An 18,091-nucleotide genomic window follows, 5' to 3' on the forward strand; every position below is an offset into this window, starting at 1 on the left:
ACTATGGAGGTTGTAATGCAGTGCTATGTCCATACTATTGCTTTACTCCAAGACAGAACTGACTTACAGGTTGATACTGAAGCTCCAGTGGAACAAGCATGACCTTATCTATGTCTTTAGACAATGAGATGGAGAAAATAATGGTGGCTGCCAACCTCTCTCTCACCTTGCAGGTGGCTTCCGTATGCTGCTTTGTGCTGTACCTCAGCACAGCTGGGTTTTCTCAGTAACGATTTCTCCTGCCACATCTTGTCTTGGCATTTGACCACTACTGCTGTTTTGTTGTTCCACTGTAGCAGAAGGCTGTGGGCTGGTGGAGGGGGATGGCTTTGCTAGTGGTACCAAAGGACTTTTCAGTCTAGAGGAGTGTGGTGTAGACAAAGTGTAATTTCAGAGAGCAGATTGTTCTAAGATGCAGCTTTGCACAACTATTTGATTCCTCTTCTTCCTCTGCCTTTGTGTCCCTGCTGGACTATACACTTTGAGTATGTGGACTATACACCTTGAGTATGTAGGAAAATACTAGAATTGTTCCTTCTTGTGCTTACAGCACTTTAATTTTTTTTTTTTAAGAACAGTTGTTACCAGATATTATTATATCGTTTAAGTGTGCATTTATTTGCTTTATGTTATATTTTAAAAATGCTGCTGTTCTGCCACTCAGTATGTGTATATGATTTAAATGCAAAATAATGTTTCATATGTGTGAGGGAAGTGGGTAAATGGCAACTGTGAAATAAAATGACCCTTAAGGCAGTGTCTCATGAAGTGGGTATCAAGCGCCTTATACAGAGAGATGTAGTGTACCAAATCACTGCGTCTCTGTCGGTGAGACCTCAATGAGCTGTATCCAAAGCTCAGTGAGACTGAACAGGCAGCAGATCAAACGACTAAATAGGAGAGCTGCTGTAAGTTCTGTTTGTCTGTGAATACACAGTCGTTAAAACCTGCGCTCTGGTCATGGGACTCCTTGGAACAGTTGTTCCGAAGGAGAATATGGGTGAGAGGAGTAATTCCTCTGCAGAGACAGAGATTGGTGCTGAGGTCCCTCTTCCTGTGTGTCTGCACCTTCTTGGAGGAGGTAACATTCTTGGTGACTCTCTGGCAGGGTCTCACCTGGGAGGGTGAGGAAGGGCAACGTTTTTGGGGCTGCCCACCACCTGGGCCCTGTCGTGGTGGCACTGAAGTGGTGAGCGCGAGGATCCTAAGAAGTCTCCTGCAGCCTCCTAACCCTGCCAAGACTTTGGGTCAGGTGTTTGTGTTGGGGCAGAACAGAAAGCATTAAGAAAGGGGACTGTACTCTGCAAGCCAGAGGACTGTTACCATGGTATGCAGAAGTTATGTTCTGATGTTCAGTTTCTCTTCCTTTCGAAAGACAATGTTAAGTGTTCTGCTTTATTATGCTATGTGTGCATTAGATTAGAATTGTCTTGCAAAAACTACTGAGTTGTCTTTTGTCTGCTGTCTCTTTAAATTGATCCTTATGCAGATAAACTACCTTTACAGAAAAGAGTGGATTTTAAATATTTCTGCATAACAATGAGGTTCTCATTGCTACTTATAAACGTGTTTATATCAGTTCACTTGAGTGAGGTGTTTGAACAAGTATCCTTAAGTGTGCTACTTGCCTGGAGTTTAAGAAATTAATTTCATTTGGTAATACTGTATCTAAATTACAAGATCATCCTATCCTAAAACCTTGTGTTTAAAGATATGAGGAAGAAAACATTTGAATATTGACATTGAACAATTCCACGATAATGTAAATTTCCATGAATCTTTAAAACACCTGGGAAAAAAAAAATCATAAATTACCAATGTAATTATACTTTCCTCTTAGGAAGCGAAAATTGAGCCAGAAGAATTTACCAAAAAACTATACATAGAGCTCAAGTCATCTCCACAACCGTATTTAGTTCCTTTTCTCAAGGTAAGTGTCTGATTGTGGATATGTAGTATTTAATGAGGCGGGGGAGGAGGACCAGAAAAGGCAAGGAGAGTCAGAGCGTTCAAACAGGTGTTTGCTCAGGTTAGCTGAGGAAATGGTGTTTCACCTCGACCTGTGTGACTCTTGCTCTTGGAAAGACAAGATTTTGAGGGAGGGAGGATTTTGGACGAGTAATTTATGCTATGTTCTTAAATTGGAGAGTAATTACCCTCTAGTCATTAGTGGAGATTAACGTTTTGGAAGCTGGTGCATTTACAGTAGAGCAGCTCTGCTTAAGATAACCTTTTACTTTCTCATCAAAACTGTAACTGTACTAAATTCTAATACAGATGACTGAAAATGGAGGCTGTGCACAGTTTATGCAGTATTTAAGCTTAAAGAATCTATGTGAACTAGTATTCATCTGTCTGCTGGTTCATGCTTAAGTGGAGGCAGAAAATAACCCATTCCTTTCTCCAGAAGGTCTGACAGGACTAATGCAACTTAGGAAGAGTAACTCAGGATAACTCTACCTCTATTCAAGCCAATAATAATGTAAATTAAAAATTGCTGTCCTTTTAAAATGGAATTTATTAACAATCAAAATTAAAATGAACATCTTTGTTGTATAGGAAGCATTAAATTCCAGTGGAAACATAGAAAACTTGGTTATATTTAGTTGCAAAGCACATATTATTGTTAGGATTTATAGATCTGTACTTTTGCTTGCCATTCACTATAGGCACAGTTGAGAATCAAGGAATAATAGTTCAGTGCTAAAGCTGGGACAGAGGTTTTCTGGAGTTTGTCTTGTTCCTTAGTATTTGACAGCACATGTAACAATTCATGTGATAGTGTTGATATTACTTTAGGTGGCTGATGTTAATCTGCTAAAGCGTGGGATGAATATATTTGTTACAGTGGCAGCCTTTAAATGCTTTGCTGGAAAGTTTGCCATGAGTCTGGAAGACTACAGTCTTTTCTGCAGGGCTTGATATAAAATTTTCATATTAGTTAACTTACTTCTCTGTTTAATTCCCTGGAGGCTTCTTAAAGGCTTATGCAAAAGCTTAAAAAAAAAAAAGGCAAAAGCTCAGAGTATGGGCCTTTCTGCATCCTTCTGGCTACAGAAGGAGCGGGTTGTGGATGCAGGGTCAGCGTGACTGGCACAGGTTTTCTGTGAGCTGCATGGAGTCTCAGCAGAGCTCCACTAACTGCTAGGCCAAGTTTGGCTTCAGACATAGCGTAGCTGCCTTCTGCAGGGCCCTGGCTGATGAACCCCACTGGATGTGGGCACACTGGTGTCCTCATGCACTCGTGGAGGTGCTCAGCTGGGGTTCATAAGCCATCCCACAATGTGGAGAGCTGCTATGTGTGGTGCACGGACCTCGAGGCAGTTCCACAGGAGTTAAGTTGGGTTCATCAGCGTGGGTCAGACCCTGACCCATCACAGCAGAGCTGTTGCACGTTTTTCCTTGACAGGGTGCTCTCTCCCTGTTGCATGCTATATTGATAAAGAAATACTGTGACTTCAGAAACATTGTTTAGACACCATCATGGTCAAAGTTAGGAGATTTTGTAGTGTTACCCATCCTTTAAAATTTCTTGCACCCTGATTGTTTGTTTGTTTTTTCAAAATGCCTTGTTGTTGTTGTTGTTTGGTTTTTGGTTGTTTTTTTTTTTTTCCCAAAATGCCTTAAAAATGTGTAGTTAACACACATCAGTTAGCTCTGGTCTGTAACTCTGAGCAGCTGTGACAGGACCGAGTGCCAAATGGAAGGTGACTTCAGGAGCACTTCTCTAAGGTGCTACGAGGATCGGTGCTGGCCTTGTTTGTGGGGGAAACGCTTCCAGCTCAGTCTGGAAAGAAATGTGATACAGCTTGTTGCCAATTCACTTCTAGCCAGTGAAGTGGAATTCTAGAGAGGACTCTCTGGACTCGCCTCTTATCTTTGAGCTGCAGGTTTTTGATGAAGTTGTTGTAAGTGTTTTGTTTGTCTGTTCCAATAGGTGAAAAAGTACAGTGGCTCTGGCTGTAAAGCCTGCTTGGTTTTCATATCTCTACTGGATCCTTTTGGTAAATAAATTGCATCAGGAGCATGAGGAAAGCTGAGCAGCCTTTTAAAAGAAAAGGAAGTGAACATTAAAGATATATGTGCCACAGAAGGTCTAGATGTCCAAACAGTTTGTTCACTCAGTATATTAGCATGTGAAACATGTTCCTTTTTCACAAAGCCCATAGCAACAGTACTGTGCCGGAGACTCTTACAAACTTCAAAAACTGTTAGGAGGGGAGATAAAAGGTTTGTGAGAATATACAGGGAGCTGCAGGACTGATTTCCCCTGGTTCTAAACCGTAATAGATTGCAAATAGTCAAGGAGAAAAATCTGTAGAGGGCTTGAAGATTATTCTGTCCATTAACCTTCTCAAACATAGCTGTAATAAAACAGATCTTCCAGGATACCTTTGCTAATGTTCTCTTGTTGCAGGGAACTATCTGGCTTAAGTTGTGCTGCTGCAGCTATACAGGCATTATTAAAGTGGTATCCCCCCCTAGTGTAGATCCAGCTGTATTGATATGGAAGTGCTCATATCTTTCGAGCTTGTTTCTGACTTCATTGGATAATTTGTAGTTCTCTGTCAGACAGGCTCCATGGAATAAACACAGCTGTTACAATATAGGAGGGATTTCTGGCGAAACAGATTTTTTTTTTTTTGAGTTAGTGAAACACTTAAAGTGTTCTTTTTCTAGAACACAAATTTCAAATTCAAAAAATCTAAACAAAAGAACAAAGTTATGGGTGAGTTTCTCTATAGATGGAATTTGCTACATGCAGTGAAGCTGTGGTGACTGTTGACCTTTGCTCAGGTTCTGTTGGTGATTCTTGTGGTCTTCACTGAGCAGTATTGTCATCAGTTTAAGGGTGCCTGAATTCTAGCAAAACTTGTTTAGAATAAGCAGTTTATTGTCTCATGAAAAATTAAATTGGAAGATGAGGAAGGATATTCAGTTGCTAATGTATCAGTATTGTGGAAGACTCTGCTGATGTTACATCCAGTGTTTTTTCGTTTTTCTTCTAGAAAAGCATGCTTGCCTTACGGCAGCTAATGCCCAATGCTCAGAGCTTTATCCAGCAGTGTATGCAGCAGTCGGCTCCAACACAAGAAACTGTTTTGACTTGTACCTCTGCAGCACCAGCTCCTTCAACAGCAGTGGCAACCTCAGCTGTGGCAACAGGTTCTCTTCCAGTTATAAAACCAGTGTCTGCCTCTGTAACAGTCACAGCCTCTCCGGTTATCAAACCAGTCCTTGTCACTGTGTCGACGACAGCTTCTGTGCAGACTGTGAAGCCCGTTCCTGCCTCTGTGGTGGTGACAGCATCTCTTCGGCCTGCAGCTTCAGTCCTCACCACAACCACAGCAACACCAGGGCTGACAGCTGTCCAAAATGTCAAGCCCGTCTTCACTTCGGTGGTAGCAAAGTCCTCTCTCCAGTCTGCAAAGCCAGTGCTGGTCTCTACAGCGACATCTTCAGCGACAACCCCTCTCCAGCCTCTGAAACCAGTTGCCGGAACCCCAATCAGTATTAAAATCTCACAGCCAAACTCCATTGTTGCGCAGTCAGTGGGTGCTCAGCAGGTGGTTAAAGTGAAACAGTTGGTAAGATGAATTTCTCTGCTTCTCTGTAACCGGGCTTCTTTACTTTGACTCTTACCATTTTGGGAAGAGGACACCAATCTGGATCTTAGCTTCGTTTGTTTGTTTTGGTTTTTGTTTAACATGTGAAGCTAGTCTGTTAGGACTTAACCAGAAGCTAGTCTGTCATGAGTTAATCAGTTCTGTTTTCCATAGTTAGGGATATTGAGCCCTTGCTGAAAAGGTGAATCTAAAGCCAAGCTGTAAGCTCAGTCTCTTGCAAGACACGCTGGCCACCCGTTCTAGCAGGCTGAACGTCCAGCTTGAGACACAAGGGAATGTGAGTTCTGACCCTTGCTGTGTGTGCAGCTGGGCTAGGTTGGCATCTGAAAGAAAAGGCAGGAAATGCAAGTGTCAGAAACAGAAATTGCTGATGGAATGCTTATGTTAATTACTATTAGATGGCCTGTTAGGGCTGTGCCTCAGCTGGCTGCCAAGGATTCCAGTCTCTAGCTTGATAGTTCCTATCCTGGATACTTTGCAGGCACAGGTGGCTTGGTGATGTTTAGTGATATGTTAACTGAAATGTACAAACTAGCTGAAGGAGCTTTTCAGAGCAGAGCTCTGACCTCCAGATTTACTAAGACATTTTAATTATGAAGTCATCCTAAAGTGAGCTTTTTCTATCAGGTCTTGTTAGCTAGCAAATTCCAGGAGGGATAAATGTCTTATTAAAACAATACCTGCGAAAGCAATGTGTTAACATTTTTTTTTTTCTTGGCACAGGTTAACTTCTTGCTAGTGTTAATGTTAAATATCAACAAACTGTGGACCACAGGTATACCCAAAAGAGCAACGTTGTGAAATACATTAGGTTTTTATGGGTGTTTGAGATACTTAGTATGCTGTCTGACTAGTCTACCTGCAAGTAATGTTCTCAAGTGTTTTGAGAGACTCGTCCCTCTTTGGCAGATGAAGAACTCGATTCTTGAATAGCACTTCCTTGTAAAGACTTGTTCCTCAAAAAGAGGATAAAGCATTAGTCTTCATGTAAAGCTAGATTTACTTTCCACAGGTATAGCAAGTCATCTAGTATGTGAATTTCCTGTATAGTTTATTTATTGTGTATACTTGATTTACAGTATTCAGACCCCTAAAATGTTTTGCTTTTAAAATTTTCTTCCTTTCAAAGTGCATAAGGTGGATATAATACAAGCATCCTGCATTCTAAATAAAAAATTCTAAATAAATGAACAAAGCACTCACCTATATGAAGGGGGTAGGGGGTCTTTTTTACAAGTGTTTTTTAAAAACAATACAAACCAACCGAACAACCAAACTGAAGAGTTACCAACAGTCTTCAATAGTAGTAGCTAAAGCAAAATTGGAGAAGGAGTTGGTACCCTTACTGTCTTTGAGGACTAAAGTTGAAATTCCAGCCAGAAGAAAATGAGGGTTTCTTAGGTTGTAGAAGGGCTGGAGAGCAGTTTGGCTACACAGCAAGGCATGTAATCCAGAGGAAAGGTTGACCATCTGTACAAATAGACAAAGCAGCTTAACTCTACACTAGGGAGTCAAAACACTTCTTGAATATGATATTGTTGAACTCAATAAATTACTTCTACCTCCTCCACTACTGCAGCGTGGCAACCTATTGCAATTGCTTTTCTTCACTGTGCCATACAAATATTGAATTGCATACAAAACATGTTTTTATCCTCATTTGGGTAGATCCCAGGCATGGTGATTAAAATACTTGCTCTTCAAAGTACCTGTTTAATTTTGATTTTGGATATGCTTGAAGGGCTGAGTTGACCACTTTGCAGCAAAGCCATATCAGGAGCTTGGTGTTTGTTCAGGCAACCTGCTAGCACGAAGAGCAAGTTAGTAAAGCGTCATCATCCTCTAGGGTTTCCCTGGTGCATTCCCTTGAAAGGACAGAGGGTCTCTTTCCTCCCACAAGAAAACAAATCTGGATGCACCTTCCCTCAACAGAAGGGTCCTGCTGCCAGCTGAAAGAAAGCACATGTCAGCTGTGCAAATCTGTCCATACAATACTGCCAGCAATTTCTTTGCCTTTCCAGCCCGCAGGGCTGTCTGCCATACACTCCCTTTGCATGCCCATTTCTAATTTAGGTCTCTTGTGCTGGAGGAACATAAAGCAAACTTTCATGTGCCAGCTCTGTTGTAATGTTGATGATGCTTAAGAATGCAGCACCGCAGTATTGTAAAATCAAAATTGTGACTGGAGTGATGTGACGTTTAAGTTTCTTTTCTGTGGCTTCATTATCGGAACTCTGGGTTTGCATGGTGGACACCAAGGGACTTGTTCTTCAGAGATGCTGTTGGGATTGATCACACACCTGTGCTGCAAGAGTTGCATGTTTAGTAGGGTTCCTTCCTGGTAACTTTCTTAATACAGCCTCATTTAAGGGCATTGTCTTACAAATAAGTATCATATTGGAAATAAAGCATATCATGCCATACTATTGCTTTGTCTCTTGTTAAAGCACAAGAAATGAAAACATACATTACCAGCTGCTGGGTTCTGGTGCTGAGAAAGCTGATGTGAGACTACAACTTCATGTTAAGCATAAAGAGCAAGAGTGTTGCAGTGTAGTCCCTGCAATTACCAGTGAGATGCTCTCCCTGGACATTACTAATGGTTGAAGCAAGGAGTCAAGTGCTTGTGCTGTTTCGACTACTTGTTCTTAGACAGCTGGTAGTGTTGAGTGCCCTCAGAACTGAGCTTTCTTGAACAAAGAGTCTCCCCCATGATTTTTCAAGAATTTTTTGTCCTGAATTTGTGCTTTTGCATTCAGCTGGTGAGGCTTCCTTCATGAAGCACTACTGTTTGTAGTGTGTGATGATACCTCAACATCTCTCTGCTGTCTCTGGGCTTTGCTTTATGAATGTAAAATAGGCCATTTTCTTTTGTCCTACCACTTGCCACTTGGGAGAAGAGACCAACACCCTCCATGCTACAACCTCCTTTCAGGTAGTTGCAGACAGCGATAAGGTCGCCCTTCAGCCTCCTTTTCTCCAGGCTGAACAGCCCTAGTTCCCTCAGCTGTTTCTCATTCCTCATCAGACTTGTGCTCCAGACCCTTCACCAGACTCATTGCCCTTGTCTGAACTCTCTCCAGCACCTCAGTGTCTTTCCTGTAGTGAGGGGCCCAGAACTGAACACAGGATTCCAGGTGGGGTCTCACCAGTGCCAAGTACAAGGAGACGATCATTTCCTGAGTCCTGCTGGCCACACTATTCCTGATACAAGCCAGGATGCTGTTGGCCTTTCTGGGCACACTGCTGGCTCATGGTTAGCCGGCTGTCAATCAATACCCCCGGATCCCTCTCTGCCAAGCAGCTTTCCAGCCACTCTTCCCTGAGCCTGTAGTGCTGCTTGGGGTTGTTGTGACCCAAGTGCAGGACCTGGCACTTAGGCTTGTTAAACCTCATACAATTGGCCTCAACCCAATTGCTGTGGTGCATTTCTTTTACTTAAGCGTGTTGGTGCTTTTTATTCTGGTGTCTGTCAACCTACTTGTTGGGGCACAAAGGAGTAGTCCCTTTTCTTTATTAGTTCTTGCTGCTAACCTGAAGAAAAGAGACAATAACTCTTTCTCACAGATGTTACCTGTTTTTGTAATGCTTCTGTCCTTAGATCCTTGTCAAAATTTCTAGGATTGTTGCCCTCTCCTATTCCAAGTCCCAAGGACTTCCAGCTTTTGTTAGTCTAGCAGCTAGAATGGCAAACAGAAAATCAGCTTTACTGTCAACACGTCCTTTCTGTTTCTCCTTGATCTAGTCTCCTCGGTTACTTATTTCCCAATCTCCACCTAGGCTGTTGATTTGGCATAACTGTGCTTTGGTAAAACCCCACAGAAGCAAATGTTGGTGTCTGTGCTGCTTCATGAGGAGGTGTTGCATGTGTGAGCCTTGACCCTGTCCACAGTCTTTCCCTGTACTCCCGTGGTTCTTTCCTCTTATGGATCTTATGTTTCTTCTCAAGAACTGTCTGTTGTCTTGTCTTTAGATATCACCTTCAGCTCAGCTGTTCTGTGTTACCACTGCTATACCAAATGATGATGCTATTAATATGGGGATGGGTGGAGTGTATCCTGACTATTTGATACACAAAGTACTTCTTTTTGTGAATGTATGATGCTTTTGCTGCTGAGGTTTACTGATAAATCTGCAGTTAGATGACAGAAGGAGACAGTCTAATTTCTGAAATATAGTAAACGTCAGTTCTCTATTTAATTAAACTTGTGCAGCGTTGCTGAAGAAGCATTCTTTAGTCTCTCTGAAGTTGGAGAACAAGCAGTTTCTTGACCCTAAAAATTCATTAGTGTTAGCATTTTGCCCCTGAAAAAAATAAGGTTCAGTCTGAAGATGCTGATAATTCTCTCCTTTGGTAAAAGCACATCTGTCTACTACTTGTAATCAAGAACTTTTCTAAATGATGTACCAAAAGCTGCAGCTCACATTCTGCTAGCTAGGAGGCTTAGAAATGAAGCTTTTCAGGGCTGCTGCAATTTAGAACTGTCTTACATTTTAATAGCTGCCCCCGAAGAGGAAGAATTAGTATTTTGGGGCTGTGCCTGTAGGTGTGTGTTGTGATGACATCCTGCTGTCTGGTTTTGTTTCTTTCAAGAGCCTCTTTAAACAACACTATCAACCCCCTTCCTTTTTACCCTTCAGCAATGTACTGATGTTTTTGTGTAGAGGCTCTACTCACTGTAGGTGTTGCTAGTTGGTACTTCATGTTCCCGCTACCTGATGTGTTCAGTGTACTTTTGCTTAACACTTTGAAACTTAGCAACTCAATTTACAATTGATGTTGCAGCTCCAAAAATGCATTAGTAACTTTATAGCGTGTCCTCTTAATTCTTGATAGGAAAAGGATTTCATGCAAGACTTCTAACTGTTTGTTTTGATATTCTTTCTTTTCAACTAGGTGTATGTGATACCTACCCCTTTGAACCTATTGGCAGGCAGACTCAATATTCAATTGTTAGACTGTTAAGCAAGATTTGCAGAGAGGAAAGCCTCTTAGTGTAATGGATTGTGTCATACTCGGTGAAACTCATCTAAAATGGTTATCAATAGAGAGCAGGGGTGAAGTGTCTGTTAGGGCTCACTGAATGAGCTGGAGCTTAAAGCTTACCACCAGTTGTCAAAATTTCTTGTGATGAAATGAAAAAACAAAAAAAGGTTTTTTCTGAGCATGCTGTTTGCTTTAAGCTGAAAGCTAGACACGCATGCATGCCCAGCGGCACTTATGGCTGAATGAACATGTTGATACTATTTACCTCTCTGTATGTTTAGCTCTTCTCACTCTTGATATTGGATATTCCACTTCCAGGTAGTCCAGCAACCGTCAGGAACCATTGTAAAGCAAGTATCCACGCTCCCACAACCCTCAACGCTGACCCTACAGACATCTGCTGAGAAAAGGATGCCACTGAATACACTCATTCAAACTAACCAGTTTTCTGCAGGTAAAGTGGGACCTCTTTAGTGGAGAAGGGAGAGGACTGCTCAAGTACAGAAATAAGTGCAGGCTGTTTGTAGATTGTAGGAATGTAAGAAGGTGGTTGTCTGTCAGGAGCAACCAACTCTGTGTGATAAGTTGAACATATTTATTGGCTGCTTGGATTTCTGATGAGAAACTCAGTGCCGTGTCTACTTCTGGCACCTGTTAAAAATGTGTGAATTAAACATTTGTGCTTGTTAAAATACTACAAGTAAACTCCTTGCAGTGAACTTCCTTTAAACTGTGATGCTTTCGAGAGTAATTTCATGAGACTCTGCTTTTTGTTCGACAGGTCCAGGTTGATGCATAATGTGAGTTTGTCTCAGCCAGATAGTTTTCACTAAAACCTTTCACTGGTCAGCACAGAGGGCAGTGTTTGCTCAGAACATGTAGGGTTTTTGGTCATACAGAACTTCTAGAGTGTAACACTCTAGAGTGTCTGGTTTTCAAATGAACCTAATTAGTTGTTATTGAGTCTCCAGTAGCCTTTGCTGGAAGTATGAACTGATTAAGTAGTTACCGTATATTGTGCCTTCTACTATGATGTGTTCTTTGTTTTGTTTTAGGTTCCACTCTGAAACAAATTACCCTGCCAGGAAATAAAATTCTGTCGCTTCAAGCATCTTCTGTTCAGAATGCTAAAATAAAAGAGAATGGAACAACATCCTTCAGGTAAAAAAATACAACATCAGAATTTTACTATAGGAAGAAACAAAAGGAACAGACAGCAAGTACAGAGGTGGGAACAAAGTCCAAATAAAACCAACTTTATTTAGAAACCTGTTTATTATAGGTGTTTTTCATGTTATAATACTAATTGACAAGTACCTAAAAATTTTGACCTCATAGCAGATTTAATTATTCTTAATATAAGAAAACTGCCTTGATGAGGTTAGATTTTCATTGTACTGTCACAAGAGTATAATTATATAAACAGTGTGCATCAATATATATCAGTTTTAACTTCTAGAAGAGGCATATTGATATCCATCCTATAAGTACTATTAAGTAAAGCAAAGTTACCTTGTATTGAAAGCTCTCCATAGGATTAAAGCAGATACAATCTCTGTTTACAGATGGACAGATAGCATTGTACTGTTATTTGGACTGGGCGGTAACCTGTCTAAAGTTCTATGCTGTATTTCAAAATCTTCTATTAGCTCCTCTTACAAGCTTATTAATGTATGTAGGGGTGAAAGTCTGACTATACCTCTAATTACGGCTTCTGGCATATTCTCTAGGCCTTAGATTACAAGAATGCTTAAAGCTTTTAGTTCTGGTAACTGATTAACTTTTCAAAAGCAGAAATAACTTTTTGGAGCTCTGAAATGTGGTGCTGGAACAGAGGTACAGGCTGCCATAAGCATTATGACTTAAGGCAAGCTTGAAGTTGCTCTTCCAGGGATAAAAGCAGACACGACACCTTTGTCTTGTTGACCAGTTCACATATCTCTTGAAAGCTACAGCTTTGTGTGCACTCATATCGACAGAGCTGTTGTTACAGTAACATACAGTATACACTGAACACTTAAAATAGGGGTAGCCAGAAGTTGAAGAGAAAAGCTGATGTTAAAGCAGTTGCTCTTTTCCGCTGCCTGAAGCTCTTCTGAAACATACTTCAGAGTATAACTTGGGATGTAATTTTGGATAGTGATGTTTGGAAAAAAAAAAACATCACTTCATAAATATTTTCTTAAAAGCACAAAAAGCAACAAACAAACTCCCTCAAAAAAATAGAAACATTTTTTTCCTGTGATCTTCCAATTGGAATATATCAACTGATATATCAATATATCAAAAGTTTGAATTTTTGAAGTTCCTTCCTTGAATTGTTAGTGTAGGAAAAACGCTCCTTTTACGTCGTGATCCAAGATGAATTTCTGTTCTTGCTTTTGGATTATGATTTTCAAAGTAGCTTAAGTCCATGAGAATTCAGATTGGAAATCTCTAACTCGCCTTGAATTTTTCTAGTGAGTCTCTTGCCTCTGAAGAATTTATCTCTTTGGATGCATCCCTGGTGCATCTCTCTTTCGCTGGTATGGGCAGTGTGTACCTGAGCTTTTGGCTTCTTGAGGTGAAGTATCTGTGCTCACCGAGCAGGTCTAGCACTACATACTGTTAATCTGACCTGGGCAACAGATGTTCCCCAGTAAGCCATGTAGGAGTTTGCTCTCTTCTGTCCTGACTTTCAGTATTCCCAGCACAGCTTTTCTTTGTGACTTGCGATCCATCAAATGCTTATCATGTGTGAGGTGGGGAGAAGCACCACGGGCCCCCTTTTAGGTTTTGTGATGAGACTCGTTATAGGCAGAGAGCATGTCTTGTAATGGATGTGATTGTACATGTGACACTTCAAGCTGTGTACTCACATTGCAGTGTGTCATCAAGCCTGACGCTCTCTGCCATTGTGTGACCAGGTTAGGTTAGGATTCGAGAAAGTAATACTCACTAAGCTGTACTTAATAAGCTGCAATTTGACCTTGTCTGCTCTTTGACAGGCTGTTTTGGTTGCTTGAGATGAGCAGTAGAAAAAATGGTGATTTCCACCACCGCAGTTAAAAAAAAGCTTCTGGAAATTATTTCCACTAAGCATGAGCATCACTGGCACTTGATTGCCCCATGGCATGTATTACAAAGGGCAGTCCGTTTTAAAAGCATCAAGATTTTTATAAAGTGCTGCACATACTTCTTCTGTAAAGTGTATGTTACAGCACCCTGTAAAAAATAAGACATATATTTGCATCTTCAAATATCTTTTTGCATCTATTTATTTAATAGAATTGTTCTCCAAAGCACATGGAACTCCGATTTGTGCATTTTGTCTGGAGGGTACCAGCAATCTCAACTAGCAGACAAACAGGAGCGAGACAGCAGAGTGAAAACATCTGGACAGCTGCTCCCCCTGCCCAGTGGTGGTGGGGAGCACTGGTGGTTCTTGCGCTGCTGGAATTGTTGTCCCATGCAGTTGTCCCTAATAGTGCAGGGAGGTTTGGGCTAAGTGTGCCTTTCTACTTCTCTGTTGTATAAAATGGAGTAAATAAAGATGGATTCACAAGAAGACATATGCCTTGGTCCAACACCAGAGGGTGCCACAGACTCACTTTTCAGCCAAGACAGGCCACTAGATCTGAGGTGTATCTGCATCGCTGAGGCTTCTTTTCCAGTGGAATATTAAGCAAAATGTCAAATCTGACTTAATGCATGGTGATGCTCAGAACTCTATGTTCTGTTTTCCCCCGTGTCCTGATAAGCTTAAGTCACTGGAGACTGGGAGAGTTTCTCTTCTTGATTTCTGGGTGTGACCTGATCAAATGCAAAACACATTAAAGGAAGTGTTGTAGAAGAGGAGCTTTCTAGGGGCATTGCTGAAAGTGAAAGCAGGTCCATATCCATCAGAAATGTCTGCATGTATACTCTGAAGTATTTTAAATTTATCACTTCAGTAGAATGATTTTTATAGCTTACTCGAAGTACATGATACCCTACTTTAAAAGACTGAGGTTTGTTTGAACAGCAAGGAAAAAAGAATAGCAAATGGTACAAACTCTACATGGCTACTGAAACTTACATTAATCTTTAGTGAGCACAACTTCTAAGGAAATGTAATGATAGTTTCTTTAAGTTAAGTAGAATAAGGGCAGCAGTATTTTCGTAGGTGCAAATCAATCTTTCATCAAGGCTAGTGACTCGGTGACTTAATGCAAACTTATATTCCACAGTGAAGAAGTTACAATTGGTCATTAAAAACAGCACAAGTAGAGATGTCTACTTGCATATAAGCTTTTGTACCCCCAAGAGAGACTGTGCATGGAAATATTAAATAAAATAGTAACCTGATAAAGGCTGGTTTTAGAGAACTGAAACTTGTATATGTAGAGAGATTTATAGAAGTTTACCTCCTTCTTGCTTGAGTATTTGGAGTATGTGGCCAGATTAAAAGCTAAAATGATTTACTGAAGCTGTGTGGTATACAGTTGTACCTGAGGTGCAAGCATCCCTAGTTGGATTCCATGTAAACAGCTCCATCAGGGTAATGTTGCAGCTCTGATAGCTTGTGATGTGCGTTCTTGGTGCTAGTTGTGCTGATTTTGTAAACTCCTTTATCAGCAGATCTGTGGCAGTCACTGCACTTCGGTGGGATTCTTGTCTTTGCCACCAGTAAAGGCTTCTCTGTAGGGGTCATTAAGAAGAAGAAACTAGAGAGTACTTGTGAAGATCAGTTAACACTCAATTAACATGCAGTGAAGCTTCATTTACACACTTCTTGAAAGATCAAGGTCTCTGTTAGGCTGATAGAGCATGAGTTTGTGCTTGGAACTGGTCGGTTGCTGGTTGTGAAAGGGTAGGAGGAGGAAGGAAGCTGTTAGGGCAGAGGTGACTTCAGCTGTGGATCGTAACTGTGGTCATGTCACCATTCTGACAATCCAAGGGTTTAATGCTTTTCTTAGCACGATGGATTTGGGGCACAAGCCTAGTCATGAAAATATATCTATTTGGCTTAATGAATGAAGCTGGTTTGAGAATCTCTTGTGTCTACTTTTTCCTGAACAAATCACGTAGGAAATCCTAGACATGAAGACACAGAAATGAATGGTGGGATGAGTAGGGGAGGGCTGGACTCCTTTCCTAGCCAGGCTTCTCTCTAGAAGTTTGTGGGAGAAGACTTGCACCATAGAAACCTATTGAAGCCCAAAGGAGAAAATGCATCTATAGTTTAAGAAAAAAATCCCAGCACTTTCTTGTGTCTTATGAATATTGTCCAAACCAAACCCATGTTCTAATAACTTCAGCTTCTTCCTGTTGCCACTCAAGAGGACAGCCTCCAAGAGATCCCATTTCACCTAAGAATAGCAAGTTTCCTCATTCAAGAGTTACGTAGACCACACAGTATTTTCTGAAGGTGGAGAGTGGTGGTCTGGTTTTTGTTTTCTTTTGTTTTCCAAATAAAATACCTTCAGATAGAGTGCTTCCACCTGTCTGTATTAATAATGCTGACTCGTGTTTTGATTCTAAATCCTTGAAGCCACCGTTATGGCCTTTGTCACTTTGTGAAGTAAAAAGGCTTTCTTTTGATGATCTAAACTTAACTGAAAATAACTTAGGTATTTTCATTGCTGAAGTCTTGCGAAAACTTTACCCATATAAAATTCATTCAGTATTTTAATTAAAATTATACTTTAAAAAAGAAAGCTGAGGCACACCGACTACTTGCATAACATTAGCTTTGCTGTGATTATAGTTAATCTTAGTTATGTTAGCGCTAAGTACGCCAGACTTGAGTTTTTATTTTGAACATGTAGACCAAAGCTGCTACAACAGAATCCAGCTAATTGAGGGATGGATGTTAAGAACTAGAGCTCTGCTGCTGTTCTTCAGAAGTGTAGCATCCTTCCTGCTACATACATAAGTACTGTATGGTAGGACTGATTCAAAGGGCAAGACCTGGTGTGTTCTGTATACTACTGACAAGGAGCATTTTTATCTTATTTTTAAGGGAACTCACTAAAAGAAGAGCGAAGATCAGGTTTGTGCTAATACAGTTGTGCTGTAAGCTTTAGTTTGTAGGATAGGCATCTCAGAAAATGGGCTTGTTTTTAAGTTCAATGAGTCAGTATTTAACTTAAGTCAACTCTTGGTTCTACCTGGCGAATTAGAGTTTCAGAACAAATTCCAGGCTGTAAGAACGGTGGCGCAGGGTGAGGGACTTGTGGGGACTTTTAATCCAGGTTTACCTGAGTCCTTGGTTTCCAAGCTTGCTCAAAATTTCAGCTTCATGTAAAGTGTTTTTATGCCTAGCAACTGAGGCATTAGTCAAGCTAACATTTGAGCTAATGCACTGGAGTGTGAAAGTTAATAGGAGCCGTCTGTCCATGTCCATGCCCACACTAACGTGTTGTATAGGGGTAGCTTCCAAGGTACCTGAATGTGGCTGTTTATTGATAGTTGAGAGGCTTTTACTATTTATCCATTTTGAACAGAGCATAAAATACTGGTTTTCTCTTTAGTAGAGATGAAGATGACATAAATGATGTGACTTCTATGGCTGGGGTCAATCTTAATGAGGAGAATGCGTGCATTTTGGCAACAAACTCTGAGCTCATTGGTACAGTGATCCATTCGTGTGCAGATGAACCTTTTCTCTCCTCGGAAGCTCTTCAGAAGAAGATCCTGAACATAGGTGAGAACAAAGCATACATAACAGACATGTATGGATGTAGTATGCCCTTGCCTGTTTCAGCAGCCAACCTCCAGTCTCTGAAGAAAGAGCTGGAACTAAGATCTGCCATCTCAATTCATGTATTTCTACCAAACTATACTGAGTTTTTTTACTTGCTCTTCTAGGAAACAACTATTCTTGAACTTTTTTACATGGAAATAGTCTGAAGCACAACCAGAAAAAAGAAATTGATGCCACTTTTGCATGTGACAACTGAGCAACTTTATTACTCTTAAAGTTAATGGAACACATAACCATATAGATGCTAGAGTCAAATCAGACACTTAAGCGTGCTTTTCTATTTCTGCAGCTCCTAACTTGATGCATTACACTGGCTTTTCTAACAGCTTTTGCATTCCTCGGCCTGTTCAGATATATGTACTCTGTTGACCAACATTTTAGATCCTGGCCATGTGATTAGGAAGAAGTTTCAAACTGCCAATATGCACAGGGCAGACCTTCGTTTATGACTCCCTCTATGGAAAGTCTGTCATTAATTTTCTGCGAAAGAAATGTTAAAGTTGTCTGTATCCGTGAAAAATACTGTGGAATATATGTTGAATGGCTGAGACTAAGCTGTAATAGAAAGTTTTTGGTGTATGTATCATTTCAGCTGTTAGTTTCTGAGCAAAACAATAACTGTTGCTTAGCAATGTTGTATTGTCAGAGCAAGGAGCATGAATTTGCATAGCACCACACTGGCTGGTACCACTGCTCTCTATAGCAAACTGGGTGAATGTTGCTCAACTCCTTGCTCCTGCTGCCACGCTG

General features: G+C 40.8%; 1 protein-coding gene across 1 annotated transcript in view; it reads left to right on the forward strand.

Moving 5' to 3' along the window:
* Positions 1-18,091, forward strand: part of TAF4B (TATA-box binding protein associated factor 4b) — a 73,726-nt gene that overhangs the window by 21,877 nt on the left and 33,758 nt on the right. The window contains exons 6-10 of the mRNA XM_065629476.1: positions 1,841-1,930; positions 5,010-5,588; positions 10,933-11,068; positions 11,670-11,775; positions 17,112-17,281. Coding sequence (XP_065485548.1) covers positions 1,841-1,930; positions 5,010-5,588; positions 10,933-11,068; positions 11,670-11,775; positions 17,112-17,281 — 1,081 coding nt within the window. The remainder of the gene's footprint in view (positions 1-1,840; positions 1,931-5,009; positions 5,589-10,932; positions 11,069-11,669; positions 11,776-17,111; positions 17,282-18,091) is intronic.

Source organism: Caloenas nicobarica, chromosome 2, assembly GCF_036013445.1.
Source record: "Caloenas nicobarica isolate bCalNic1 chromosome 2, bCalNic1.hap1, whole genome shotgun sequence".
NCBI lineage: Eukaryota > Metazoa > Chordata > Aves > Columbiformes > Columbidae > Caloenas > Caloenas nicobarica.